Source organism: Physella acuta, unplaced genomic scaffold (genome assembly GCF_028476545.2).
Source record: "Physella acuta isolate Inbredline_101_S28 unplaced genomic scaffold, ASM2847654v3 ptg000418l, whole genome shotgun sequence".
In the NCBI taxonomy this organism is placed as follows: Eukaryota; Metazoa; Mollusca; class Gastropoda; family Physidae; genus Physella; species Physella acuta.
In genome coordinates this window covers 177564-191938 of record NW_026731937.1, presented here as the reverse complement: position 1 = coordinate 191938, position 14375 = coordinate 177564, and the positions used below count along the sequence as shown (strand labels likewise).

Sequence of the window (14375 nt, the reverse complement as noted above, 5' to 3'; positions counted from 1 at the left end):
TTCACAGTAGTAAGATGGCTAATTTGCGAGAAATTTTATCAGCAGAGTATTTAAGTTAAGAAAGGAAATAGGTGACTTCCTTGAAAGTAAAGGCAAGCCACAAGCTGATGTACTTACTGTCTGATGAAGAGTGGGTATAGACATTGGCCTCTGCTGCAAACACAACTAGTCATTTAAATTTTCTGAACCTAAAACTTCAAGAGATGGAAATTTAGTTACTGATCTATACACCCACCTAAAGGCTTTCAGATCCAAACTTGTCATGTTTTTGGAACAAGTACAAGCCAAAAACTTGACGCACTCTCAGCAGTACAAGGTCTTTACGGCTGAAGCAACCACTGAGTTCCCCACGTTATTTGCATACGAGATCATCAAAGACTTCAAGCTGCAGTTTCTGTAGCGGTTTTCTGACTTGGATTCAAAGACAAAAAAACGTGAGACTGTTAAAGAACCCATTTGATGCAAATGTGGCCAGTTGCAAAGATGAACTGCAGCTGGAGGTCATTAGAGACACGTTCAAAGAAGGGCGGGTGGGTTTTTATACGTTTTTGCAAAAGGAAGATTTTCCTAATATTAACATTTTTGCATCAAATTACTTTTCAAATTTTGGAACAAGATACCTGTGTGAACAAATATTTTCAAGATTGAAACACGTGAAGAATAATTTGAAAGCAAACTTGGACCTCGAGTGTGTTGTTGGCCATCGGCAGTGTTTTTTTTTTAGACTTTTTTCTCCGGAGGGGGGGGGGGGTGGGACACTTGAAATTTGTATATATTTCTATATAAATTATATTTCGTACATGTTCTTCGGGGGAGGGGGCGCTACCACCCCGAATAGATGCCTGGAAGAAACTCTGGTCCCCCGAACTGATACTTGATAGTTAATGGGGCCCCCAGGCTGAAAAGTTTGGAGACCCCTGCTTTAGATGATAGTGTGGTTAAAACTATAAAGTAAATAATCCTCTTTAGACCTAGCTATCCATTGGGCAGATGAAGTAGAGCTCATATTTCTTGACCTCGGCTTATGAAGGGAAGGTGCGGACAGCACTCAGCCGAAACGCATGTACTTTCCCTAACGTGAGTTAGGCACCCATCAGAGCTAGGTTGACTCAGGGACGTATAACTAACTTTGACCCGGATTCGAACTCGAGACTTTCGTGTTGGTAGCCTAGCGCGGGTTAATAGTATGCCCAGCCTTTAAATTTCCTAACACGACCAAGCTACTCAACAGAACAGACTGGGCATAAAAACCTCTAAGAACTCGAACCCGTTATCGGAACTAGAGAATATAACAGTGTCTCCTCTACCAAATTACAACGCCGTTCCATGCACTGGTGTAGGTTAAAGGTTAATTTTCCTTTCTGCCTTTTCAGAAAAACTTGTCCCCCAAGAGCCATCTGCAGTGACGTATTCGAAATGACCCGCGATTTCCAAAATGGAACCACCTGCACAGAAACTAGGACCACCAGCAACTGTCTGTGTTTGAACAGCGAGGGTAGGGGGGGGGTCCATCTTTGTCCAATAGACGACGACCATCGCATCTATAATATGGGAGGACATAGGTGAGTTTTAGATTCTGGGCGGCAAGTCGCAGTGATAGTGTGTTCATTGCTATATTCAACCGAGTTTACTTTCCCTAATGTAAGTTAGGAACCATAAGTACGCAGAGACCTTCTATTGCTTTGGACCCGGATTCGAACTCTGGACTTTTTAGTTTAGCAACCATGAGCTTTAACACTCGACCAAGCGGCCCCCTTCATTCATCACTATATAAGTTCCTATTGATTTGGTTAGAATATTTGGCAGTGGTACAGTTGTCTCTTTACTAAATAAAAATTGCTTGTCTATAGAAGGGGAGTGGTATTTTGGCTTATAGATGGTTTGAATTCGACAGAGGTGGGAGGGTCTGACCTAGTATAAAGAGATAACCATTGGAAATACTACTTATATATATATATATATATATATATATATATATATATATATATATATATATATATATATATATATATATATATATATATATATATATATCACATCATTTAAACGATTTCCTGTATGCCATTTTGAGTGTCTTTTTCCTCGTGGACTTTACACTAGCACCTGCTTAGTGATGTTATTTACTGTCTTTCTGAGGGGTGACAAATCTACCGCATTTACTGTTCTCTTATTCCGTTATCTACTGTCGGTTACTTTCAAGCTCCGAGCCACACAGTAAAACAGACTTCCTATTTTAGCTAAAGATCTTAATTTTGAATTCCACATTGGGTTAAGAAGTTAAAAGCATTTTGTCACTGTGGAGTCTACTCTGAATGTCTTGGCCTGTACCTTGTTCAACTGGTACAAATTGTTCTATACTTGTTTTTGACTATGTGACAGTAGGAATAGTACATCTACTAAATCCACATCTTCAAGTTGTTGTGGTCGTTGAATTCCTGTTCATTTGTTTCTTGTAGTTTGTTTCATTATAATTCGACCATCCTACAAAATACACTGGTATTACTTCAATTTATACCAAACATGTTTCTGAAAACTCGCAATTGTTTATTAATTGTGTGGACTCTATTGTATTAAAACCTTATAATATTGAAACCATGTAATATATCTTTTTTTAAATTATTCCTATATATATATATATATATATATATATATATATATATATATATATATATATATATATATATATATCTATATATATATATATATATATATATATATATATATATATATATATATATATATATATATATATATATATATATACATATATATATGGTTCCATGACAAATGATCTCAGGACAAATGATCTCAGACAAAATATCTCAGACAAAATATCTCACGGCTAAATTTTAATAGTATATACGATGATTTTAGTTGACTGTAACTGTTTTTAGCGCAATTTCCATTCTGGAGAATTGCGTTTATTAACTCGTCTTTTCTGGGAATGAATGGATGGATGAATGGATGGATGGATGTGTGTCCGCAGCTTTAAGTCGTATCTCCTCCTCAACGAAGCAATATCGAGGACTAGTTTCAAAAGCAATTATGTTAAGCAAGTTACGAGGATGAACATAGGCCATAAAAATTCCGGGTTTCTTTCATGGATTTCCCGAAAAAGCCAAAAAACCTCGAAAAAATGCAGTTTTTGGCCCATATCTCGGCAACCAGACCACTTAGCGACTTAAAACATGTACCAATCGATTCCTGCCATAATTTAGAACAATATTGCCGAAGAAAGTTTTCAAAAATATCCTTTCGTTCGGTCACAAAAAAAAAATTGAATTAATTAAAATTTGGACCGAATTAGTAGGCATTTTATGCAACCACACCACACGCGTCATCACGTTCAATAGCTGCGCCATCACGTTCAATGGCTGCGACGTCACGTTCGGTAGATGGGCGCGCAATGGTTTTTAGTCATGTTACTCTATTATAAATAAAACATGTAAAATACTGAAATTTTTTTTAATCAAAAACGTTTTAATAACTAACCAATGGTTTTACTAACCCTGCTCTTGATTTACGCTATGACAGAGCTATTTTTAGATAACACAAGGAAATTGTGCTAAAATTGTCACTAGACTTTTTTTAATTACTTGTTTTATTGTCTGTCAATATGATTTTGTTTACTTTTCTACGCTTAATGATTGTGAATAAAGTGAATTTGTTAAACTTAATAAAGCATCAAAAAATGTATTAAACTTAATCTTTCTAATAGCATTTGAATTATAAAATTAAAAGAAACTTACTCCTGTAATGTATAATAAATGATAATGTATAAAAAATAAATAAAGTAACGGTAGCTATACAACATTAATGTCCAAAACACGCGAAATATTTTTCAAAAATGTGAATGGGTCTTTAGGTTTGTATCGTAAAACTATTTTTTTATTGCATCATCAACACAAACATAACGCTTACGTTTCTATGCCGACAGGTACATCGTTATGATCACACCTCTCCAATACTATGTGATCATGTATAGTGTGAACTCTTGCTCGACATGTTCTAACTTCACATTTCCAAACCTCTTTGCCTGCTGCTCAACTTATGGCTTTTATAAACATAAATCTCCAGAAACTAATGTTTTATACCCTTTCTGCGAGGTAACGAAAGAAGCCATAGCTGAGTAATCAACACAAATACTGCTTTGGATGCTTGCTTACTACGACAAACGTAGCTCCGCGATGACCGCTGTCGTTTAAATAAGCATTTGTCACCTGATCACTAAGGTGTGACCGACACATAACTATTGACTTTAGGTGTTAGTTGTATTGTCCATGGAGGTCAGATATATTTCCCTTAAAGCATGTCTCTGCCATCAAAGCTGGCTGCCACCTTGATACAAAGGTGTGCCTTTATTGTTATTTCATCCCCTTTGATCTAGTTTCGTCCACCTGACATGGTAGGATTGTCACATGTTCGGCAAGCTCACCTACGTTGTCTATCGAAAAATTTCTTTAATCTTCACATACTATATTTGTAATCTTAGTTTTAAACTGTTTAGTGCAATATTACAAATTTATGCTGCAATCATTTCTTAAAATTATTATATAGACCAATAAACAATATTAAACATAGTAAACAAAACCACATGACAGTCAATAAAAATGTTCAGATCAACTAAAATCCTCCAATACACTATTACAATTTTGCTGTGAGATATTTTGTCTGAGATCATTTGTCCATGATATCATTTGTCCTGATATATTTTGTCCTGGTATCTTTTGTCCGTGAGATCATTTGTCCTTGAGATCATTTGTCCTGAAATCATTTGTCTTGATATCATTTGTCCGTGAGATATTTTGTCTGAGATATTTTGTCTGAGATCATTTGTCCTGAGATCATTTGTCCTGTCACCATATATATATATATATATATATATATATATATATATATATATATATATATATATATATATATATATATATATATATATATATATATATATATATATATATATATATATATATATATATATATATATATATATATATATATATATATATATATATATATATATATATATATATATATGACAGTGGAACACAAACAGAAAAAAAATCACAATCAAAGCAACGATAAAAAACAAAATTTAAAATTCAGTTTCTTAATTTTATTCATGATCAGCACAGCAAAAAGAGTTTGGACACATATTCTAGTCTATCGAATCTTGGATTTGATTGATTTCTAGTTTTTATTTATACATGCACACATTACTAGTACTTATTATTTTAAAACACAAGCTTAAAAGTATTTTCAATGTCTTGAACATGTAGTAAATTAATATGTTTAGCTTGAAAATGGCAGATAACAAAATGAATTTTCTCCCAAATCAAATTTCAAATAAGTTGTTATTTAAATATCCTAACACAGATTTAATTGGTCTAAACCAGAAGCAGCATTTGCAGTTAAAATAAGCTTAAGAAATGCTTTAAGACTGACTAAAAAACTTCCATTTCGTGTTGTGTAATGTATGTGCCCTTCTTTCCAGGTATTTCAGGTTATCCATTACTCTTGTCGCTGTACTGTACGTGACTTAACCACTTGGATGTTTAGACGAACATGGGTCATCAATATCTGTAAAGATCAAATAGGAGTTTTTATTTTAATTACTTAAACCATAACAACTAAACAAATAATGTTATGCTAATTTAACACTGAGCGATTTAAGATAAGTGTAAACGTTTTCTCTAAAAAAAAAAGTGAAATTCAGAGCATTTTACAATACGTCATTAAGGTTATGCAAAATGAGTTGATGTTTGACCCAACTACTAATCTTTTAAGTTGGCGGATTAATTAAGCCATTGCATTATTTTTGTGGAGTATAAATTTGTATATGTTTTGACGGACCAACTCTAAATCTGCCCAAAAATGTTTATATGTAGCCTAAAGATTAATTTGTATATATAAATATATATATATATATATATATATATATATATATATATATATATATATATATATATATATATATATATATATATATATGTATATATATACATATATATATACATATATATATGTATATGTATGTATATATATATATATATATATATATATATATATATATATATATATATATATATATATATATATATATATATATATATATATATATATATATATATATATATATATTTGAAGGTGGGGTGAGTCGGTGAGTGAGTGGTTGATTGGGGCTACAGGACTTTACCACCTATCAATTACCCCCAGGATAATCCCCCCCCCCCCCCCCTAAAATGAAGCATTCACATAAGCATAAAACTTAACACAAAACCAAAACCAACTCTAGACATTGGTTGAAGCGTAACCTTGACCATAACACTAACCGTATCCTAGTCCTAACACTAACTCTGGCCATAACTAACCATAATCCAAATCCTTAACCTAAATCTAGCCATAACCCTAACCCCAGCTGTGCCTTAAGCTATGTCCGGGTGGTAATGTCCTACTAGGCGGGGGGGGGGGGGGGCGAGTGGGTAAATTACCGGGAATTATTACTCCAAGGGGTAATGTCGGGGTAACTGAAATGGGGGTGTAATGTCCTGTTCCCGTAGATTGGATACATAAAAGCAAATTCATAGTAGAACAAATTATGCAAAATATAGATATTCTATTGACTATTGACCATTGACTACTGACTGTAGGCTACTGACTATAGCTGACAAGCTTGGCTTATTTATATCTGATTTTATCCGATGGTAATTGTGTCAGAATGACCTTCACTTACTACCAAACACTTGGTTGCAAACATAAGATTGTGAGTTGTCTATCCTTTTGTCGCTATTTTTGGTCGCAGCTACACCCTCCTTCATTGAGGCAATGTGGTTTCCTGGACATCTACATTCAATCTTGTTTAGAATATTATATAGAATAAAACTATTAAAATAATAGAGTTGTATTTTTTTAGTTGTACACACATATATATATATATACATATACATATACATATACATATACATATACATATACATATACATATACATATACATATACATATACATATACATATACATATACATATACATATACATATACATATACATATACATATACATATACATATACATATACATATACATATACATATACATATACATATACATATACATATACATATACATATACATATACATATACATATACATATACATATACATATACATATACATATACATATACATATACATATACATATACATATACATATACATATACATATACATATACATATACATATACATATACATATACATATACATATACATATACATATACATATACATATACATATACATATACATATACATATACATATACATATACATATACATATACATATACATATACATATACGTATACGTATACGTATACGTATACGTATACGTATACGTATACGTATACGTATACGTATACGTATACGTATACGTATACGTATACGTATACGTATACGTATACGTATACGTATACGTATACGTATACGTACGTGTACGTGTACGTGTACGTGTACGTGTACGTGTACGTGTACGTGTACGTGTACGTGTACGTGTACGTGTACGTGTACGTGTACGTGTACGTGTACGTGTACGTGTACGTGTACGTGTACGTGTATGTGTATGTGCGTGTGCGTGTGCGTGTGCGATTGTGTATGTGTGTGTGTGTGCGTGTGTGTGTGCGTGTGCACCATGCAGTGCTTTTCAGTGCATCGCATGGTCATATAAGTATTAGAGTAGGGTTTGTTTATACAACGACATACAGTTATTTTATAGTTGCCACTGTTTTTACTCTTTTACATAACGTAAAGAAAATATTAACTACACGCACATTGCTAAAACATATTAAAAGGATCAATGTCAAATATCATTTTCGTTTATATTCCTAGAAAAAATGGATACATTTTATAAAAGTAGGTCGAAAAGCGAGTTGATTCAACTTTTTTTTATTGTAATTTTTGCAAGGAGGGTAATTTAAAAATAGGTTTAACTCATCAATAATTTTTTTTATCACTGCCGCATTGATTATGATATGTTAAGGTTCATAATTACATTAGAAAAAGATTATTTATATTATTTTCTAATTAGTCTATGATTTTTCTAAATCGCGCGAAAGAATGGTAAAACGAGTTTTTATTACAAGCTTTTATTACACTCACTTCCTCTGTCTGTCTGCCTGTCTGTCTGTCTAGATCGAAACACCGGAGCGCAAATTCGGACACTTCTAATTGACAGATACGTTTCGTAATTGGTACGTGGGTCAAGACATGAAGACAATGCATTATGACATTAAATTTGATTTAATTGGATGCCTAATTGTTTTTTTATAAGTTAATTAAAATTTGGACCGAATTAGTAGGCAGTTCTATCCACATGCTTCATCACGTTGTAGTTGTGTTGTGGTTGGGTTGTTGTTGTGTTGTGGTTGTGTTGTAGTTGTGTTGTGGTTGTGTTTTGGTTGTGTTGCGGTTGTGTTGTGGTTGTGTTGTGGTTGTGTTGTGGTTGTGTTGTGGTTATATTGTGATTGTGTTGTGGTTATGTTGTGGTTGTGTTGTGGTTGTGTTGTGGTTTTCTTTTGTTTGTTTTTTATGCTGGAAAGGCTCTCTTTGGGCAAGGACGCCTAGGAAAGCGTGCTGTTCGGTGGTGATTCTAATGTTGTGGTTGTGTTGTGGCTGTGTTGTGGTTGTGTTGTAGTTGTGTTGTGTTGTGTTTGTGTTGCAGTTGTGTTGTGTTGTGGTTGTGTTGTGGTTGTGTTGTGGCTGTGTTGTGGTTGTGTTGTGGTTGTGTTGTGGTCGTGTTGTGGTTGTGTTGTGTTGTGGTTGTGTTGTGGTTGTGTTGTGGTTGTGTTGTGGTTGTGTTGTGTTGTGGTTGTGTTGTGGTTGTGTTGTGGTTGTGTTGTGGTTGTGTTGTGGTTGTGTTGTGGTTGTGTTGTGGTTGTGTTGAAATTGTATTGTGATTGTGTTGTGGTGATGTTGTGGTTGTGTTGTGGTTGTGTTGTGGTTGTGTTTTGTTTTTGTTTGTATTGTCCTGGTCCAAGTTGGTACATTAAAAACAGATTTACCGTGGCGGAGCACGGATATGCAGCTGGTATATTTATATATATATATATATATATATATATATATATATATATATATATATATATATATATATATATATATATATATATATATATATATATATATATATATATGTTTATATGGTTTTATTAATGTATGTATGTATTCATCTATCTATACTTTGTTCGTTATTTTTTTTTTGTCCAAAAATTAATTAAGTCCAATTTCTATTAGTTTTGTAACTGGCAATTTTGTCATTATTTTCTCATATTGATCAATAACTAGAAAACTGACTTTTGTGTAGGTTTTGTATCCAAAGTCCCGCGCATTAGCTAACGACGATTTAGCAATTTGATTCTCCCTGCACCACGGGAATGAACATCTGGGATCACAAGTATATTGTCTGGGGAAAAATTTGAAAACGTGTTGGCAAGAAGGACGTGCTTATAAATCTAATTGAATTTTCAATGCTTTGTCCTGTGACATTAATATATATATATATATATATATATATATATATATATATATATATATATATATATATATATATATATATATATATATATATATATATATATATATATATATATATTTATTTATTTATTTATTTATTTATAAAGAGAGATAGAGAGAAAGAGAGAGAGACCCACATTTTATCCAACCCGAGCCTAACCGACTTCCCAGACTTACATGACGCCATTACTGACGTAGAAGCTATGCTCATCGTCTAGTGGACAATGAATGTCTTGGTTACACCTGCAGTTTAAGTTGGTCTTCCTCTCGCATGGTGATTTATTTGGGCTCGTACGGTTGAAGATACTTACGTCAGCGCAGACGGCTTTTTCTGGACATGTGTTATTATTTTTCTAAAACGAGAGCAATATATATATATATATATATATATATATATATATATATAATATATATATATATATATATATATATATATGTGTGTGTGTGTGTGTGTGTGTGTGTGTGTGTGTATAATATGTATTTACATGTATATATGTATATACATACATATGCATATTGTTACGACCCCTTCCTTGGTCCTTTCGATCTTGGCAGGGGTTCGTAAATAATATGAAATAAACGCAATTTGCAACTATTTCTTCATTTTAATGCCACGATATAAAGTGCAACGCCTAACATGAAGCCGCCTTAACATCTAACACAATGGGGAAAAAATACTCTCAGCTCTACAACTGAAAATTTTAAAAAACCTTAGCGTAATTACAACTACTTGTCACTAACTCATTTGTCCATTCTAGTCTAAGTCTACAGACATACTGCTAAAGGTTCGTCCTTTTTTGTCGTCGCTTCACCCCTGCAATGTGTCTCATGTCTCAATTCCCCTCCGAAAGAAGCGGACTCCCAATATTCCAGGTGCAAGGGGTAATTATACCCCGCAACCTGTATCAAATCTAATTAGGCCAGCCAGATGCGTCAAAACGCGGGGACGGGGGTGGGTCTGCGGACCGCACCGGGGGACACCATTTAAAGGGGTGACGCCAAGGAGAAAAGTTGCAAAATATATAATAGAAATATGCTTTTGTCAGTTTAATTAATGATGAATTAGAGTTAATCCGCCTTTAGAAATAGCTTACTATAGATAAAAGTATTTTCTGTAAACTGTTCGCACTTTAAAACTATCACCCTGGGGAGGGGGTAACACCAATTCCAAAAATTTCACAGAGGAAAAAAGTTTTGATAAGTATTTTGAATAACTGATAAGTCAATCAAAGACCGGGAAAGGGGAGACACCAGTGTTTCTTCCAGACTTTTTTCTCCGGGGGGGGGGGGGGGCACTTGAAATTTTCGGGGGGGGGGGGGCGGTAGACTTTCTTCGGGGGGGGGGGGGCGGACACTGTTAAAAGTATATATTTTCTATATAAATTATACAAATTTCATTTCGTTCGTGGGGGGGGCGGTAGACTTTTTTCAGGAGGGTAGAGCCCTTCCCCCCCCCCCCCCCCCCCGAAGAGATGCCTGGAAGAAACTCTGGGAGACACAAAATCTAATAATTTACGCTGATATATATATATATATGAGGGTGAGACCATCAGGTGTCAAATCTCTGATAAGCCTTTAGAGTCGCCGCCAAGTAAAACCCAAGTTGATACTAACACGTATGGCCCGACGTATGAGCAATTTCTGGTTACGCCCCTATGCTTCTATGTTGTGTTAGCTAATACTTGCAGGTGTATGTGCATACGTTTGTGCACTTGTATATGTGCGTGTCTGTGTGCAAATGTGTTGGCATATGTTGTGCTGGTGTTTATTTCATTTCGGTATTATAATATAAGGGATCCCCTCCAACACAATTAAGTATACGCGTCAACTGGTTATGTGCCATTGAGGCCATTGACTCTGATTTCAGCCTGCTTTTCATTTTGGATTTGCTTCCATAGCCTAAGTCCAACCAAAAACAAACTACAAGGAAGCAGTTGTTTGATTTTGGAGTTCTCTCTTCTAGAAGAGTGGGCTGTCCCCAGCTAACGAGCCTCATGTGTCCGAGACTTTTCGGTTTACCAACCATGAGTTATACCGACTCGACCACGCCGACCCCATAATTGCGTTGATTTTCTTTACGTTGAGGATTTCGTTACTGCACTGAGTAAAAATTAGAGCAACATTTTCTAATATGAAAGTCCCAAATAAAAAGCTTTAGCCTTGAGCCGGCTACTTCTGTTTCAAGAAACCCTCCATTCATAACACACACACACACACACAAACACCTCCAGTATTTGTTTGGTTCACAAATTAAAAAAAAACAACTCAATTCGGGAGTACAAATATTTCTAAATTACTTTCTTAAACAAAATAAATCACGTTAATGTCATCTCTCATGTCCACGTTCTCTCGAATACACCCACACCAAAGCTAGATTCCCCCACCACCACCCAGTAAAATTAATTACACATCGCAATCAAATCCTTTACACTATTAACAGGTGCGATCTTACACATGAAGTAAGTGCCGTAAAATCTCTTACGTAAAAAGGAGGCATGGTTTCACACAAATTTTGACAGCAGCCAGGTGTCAGGTATGTCGCAAACAGTGACACAACTGCCAGCTTCATCATCGTTACAGCTCCTCCTTTAATCATTCTAGTTTCGTTTCCATTTTTGTTTTTGTAAAAGGGAGAATGGGTTTATGATGATTATAATTCATAACAACAGAAATAACGGTTGTTATCATTACGAATCAATAACAATCGTCATACCATCATAACCAAAATTATTATAAATATAAGTGATATATATATATAAATCATTTAACACCATTGGGCATACACATGTCAGGTTTCTATTTATGATCAACCGAATGTATTTTTAAAATTTTATAACCCTATTTTTTCTTTTTTTTTCTTCTTCGTTCTTAATGTTAGTGTTGGAAGGGATTGACTCCGATTTCAGCCTGCTTTTTACAAGCTTTTATTCAAATTGCTTCTTCTGTCGTCAGTCTGTATGTCTGTCTGGATCGAAACGCCCGTTTGAAATTGCAGGCACTTCTAACTGACAGATACGGTTCGTATTTGGTACGTGGGTCAAGACATGAAAACAATGCATTGTGACATACCCTTTGACTTAATTGGTGGCCTAATTAATTTTTTATGAATTAATTAAAATTTGGACCGAATTAGTAAGCAGTTCTATCCACACGTGTTATCACGGCCGTCTCCGGCGTGGAGCGAGGGGGGGGGGGAACTCTACGACAATAGCGCGTCATCACGTTCAATAGGCGCGCAATGGTTTTTAGTCGGGTCAGCAGTCTAGTTCTTTACTATTAGACTACGCCATCCCATAATACTTTACTGAAACATTAGCTATAAACTCGACCACAGACTGAACAGTATTAATGTCTTCGATTAAAGAGGTGTTAACGATTTGTGTTCTATGATATGTGTTCAGCTAATTGTGGCAATTTTTTATTGTAACTAAAACATCAGTAAATGTGACACGTATAGTAAAACTAATCATATTATTAAAGCAAAACTGTTTTTCAAATTGTGTATCATATATTTGTTGCTACACTATATTGTCTTAACAGGCGTATAACTCGTTAATACTCAGAAGTATAAAAATAATAAATACATAAAAACGTTTATAATTACAAGCTTTTATAAGTGCACTAAAAAGAAGAAAATTTTTACGAAATATAAAATAATTTTTAAAAATATAATAAATCTGCGGTTACTTTAAATATAAAAAAATTACTTTCTTTAAATATATTAATGCACTACTATTTATATCACTATAAATAAAAGCGTGTGTCGCTATAATAATAAGTATTTAAACAAGAGTTGTCTCTCCTAGACAACGCCGACCCGCTAATAAGGGTTATGGTTTTATTGGGAGCCGGACGTTTCCCGAACAAAAGTCGTACGGACAAGGGTTTTTCGTGAATTTGTCGTAGACCCTGGTTTTTCTTAAATCCATAATTTAGTAGTTTTAAAACTATAGACAAATGGTATAAAATCGTCATTAGCAGGTCCAGTTACCTTTAAAAGCTAGAATAGGTGTGAAAGCTTGTATACAGGGAGTATAGGGTTACTAATAATATTTTGGTAGTTTGTTTTTTTTTAACTGATTTTAATGACTTTTATTTTTAAAATGTACTATAAGTACTATATCTAATTTTCACAAAGTTTAATTACAATTTTAAAAAAGAAAACTATTTCAAGAACTTTTAACGTGGGGGGCCGGGGGGGGGGGGGGTAGCATTCAGATGTCATGTATGGAGGAAAAACAGTACTATGTTAAGTTATAAACAAATCAAAGATTTTGTTTACCTTGTAGTCAGATGCTAATGAAGGAAGATTCCACTAGTTACACTATTGGTGCCGATAACTTTGAATGCTACACAAACACTTGTTAGCAACCTGATTGGTGTGGCGTGCAAACACAGAGTGAACTCGCTGGGGAAATGTGCAGTGGTGTGCACGCGTGGCGACCTCAATAAGGTGAGTGGGAGGAGCTTATTGCACAAAAACTCGACAAATTGCGGATGAGTCCAATCTTTGTACATTAACACATAAAGGACCATGAAGATTGTAAAACAGATTTTAAAATTTATTTAAACTTTATTTATCGCACACTTATCGGTAAAGTCTCTAGTAGGTTCAAAAGCTCTTTCTTCTACTCCAAGTTAAATAAACTGGGAAGGATCTCCTCTAAACTTTCTCGAATATTCTTATATAACACTACGGGGGATGGCAACTCGAGATATAGACATGATTTTTAATCTAATGTTAATTACTTAAACTTGTTAAGATAGAATAGAATCTCGTATAAAAAAGAAGTGGCACCAAGTGAAC

At 34.3% G+C, this 14375-nt stretch overlaps 1 protein-coding gene across 2 annotated transcripts in view; it reads right to left on the bottom strand.

Moving 5' to 3' along the window:
- LOC131942679 (uncharacterized) overlaps positions 1-13982 on the bottom strand; it is a 38399-nt gene extending 24417 nt beyond the window's left edge. Inside the window, exons 1-6 of one of the 2 annotated variants that reach the window (XM_059302583.1) lie at positions 13851-13982; positions 12051-12165; positions 9746-9921; positions 9350-9458; positions 6734-6854; positions 5104-5580 (exon numbers count right to left, since the gene is read on the bottom strand). In XM_059302583.1, coding sequence (XP_059158566.1) covers positions 5540-5580; positions 6734-6854; positions 9350-9458; positions 9746-9921; positions 12051-12164 — 561 coding nt within the window. In that variant the 5' untranslated portion in view covers position 12165; positions 13851-13982 and the 3' untranslated portion in view covers positions 5104-5539. Of the gene's footprint in view, positions 1-5103; positions 5581-6733; positions 6855-9349; positions 9459-9745; positions 9922-12050; positions 12166-13850 lie in introns of those variants that run through there. The other variant, XM_059302582.1, reaches the window with a different exon arrangement.
- Positions 13983-14375: the final 393 nt, after the last annotated feature.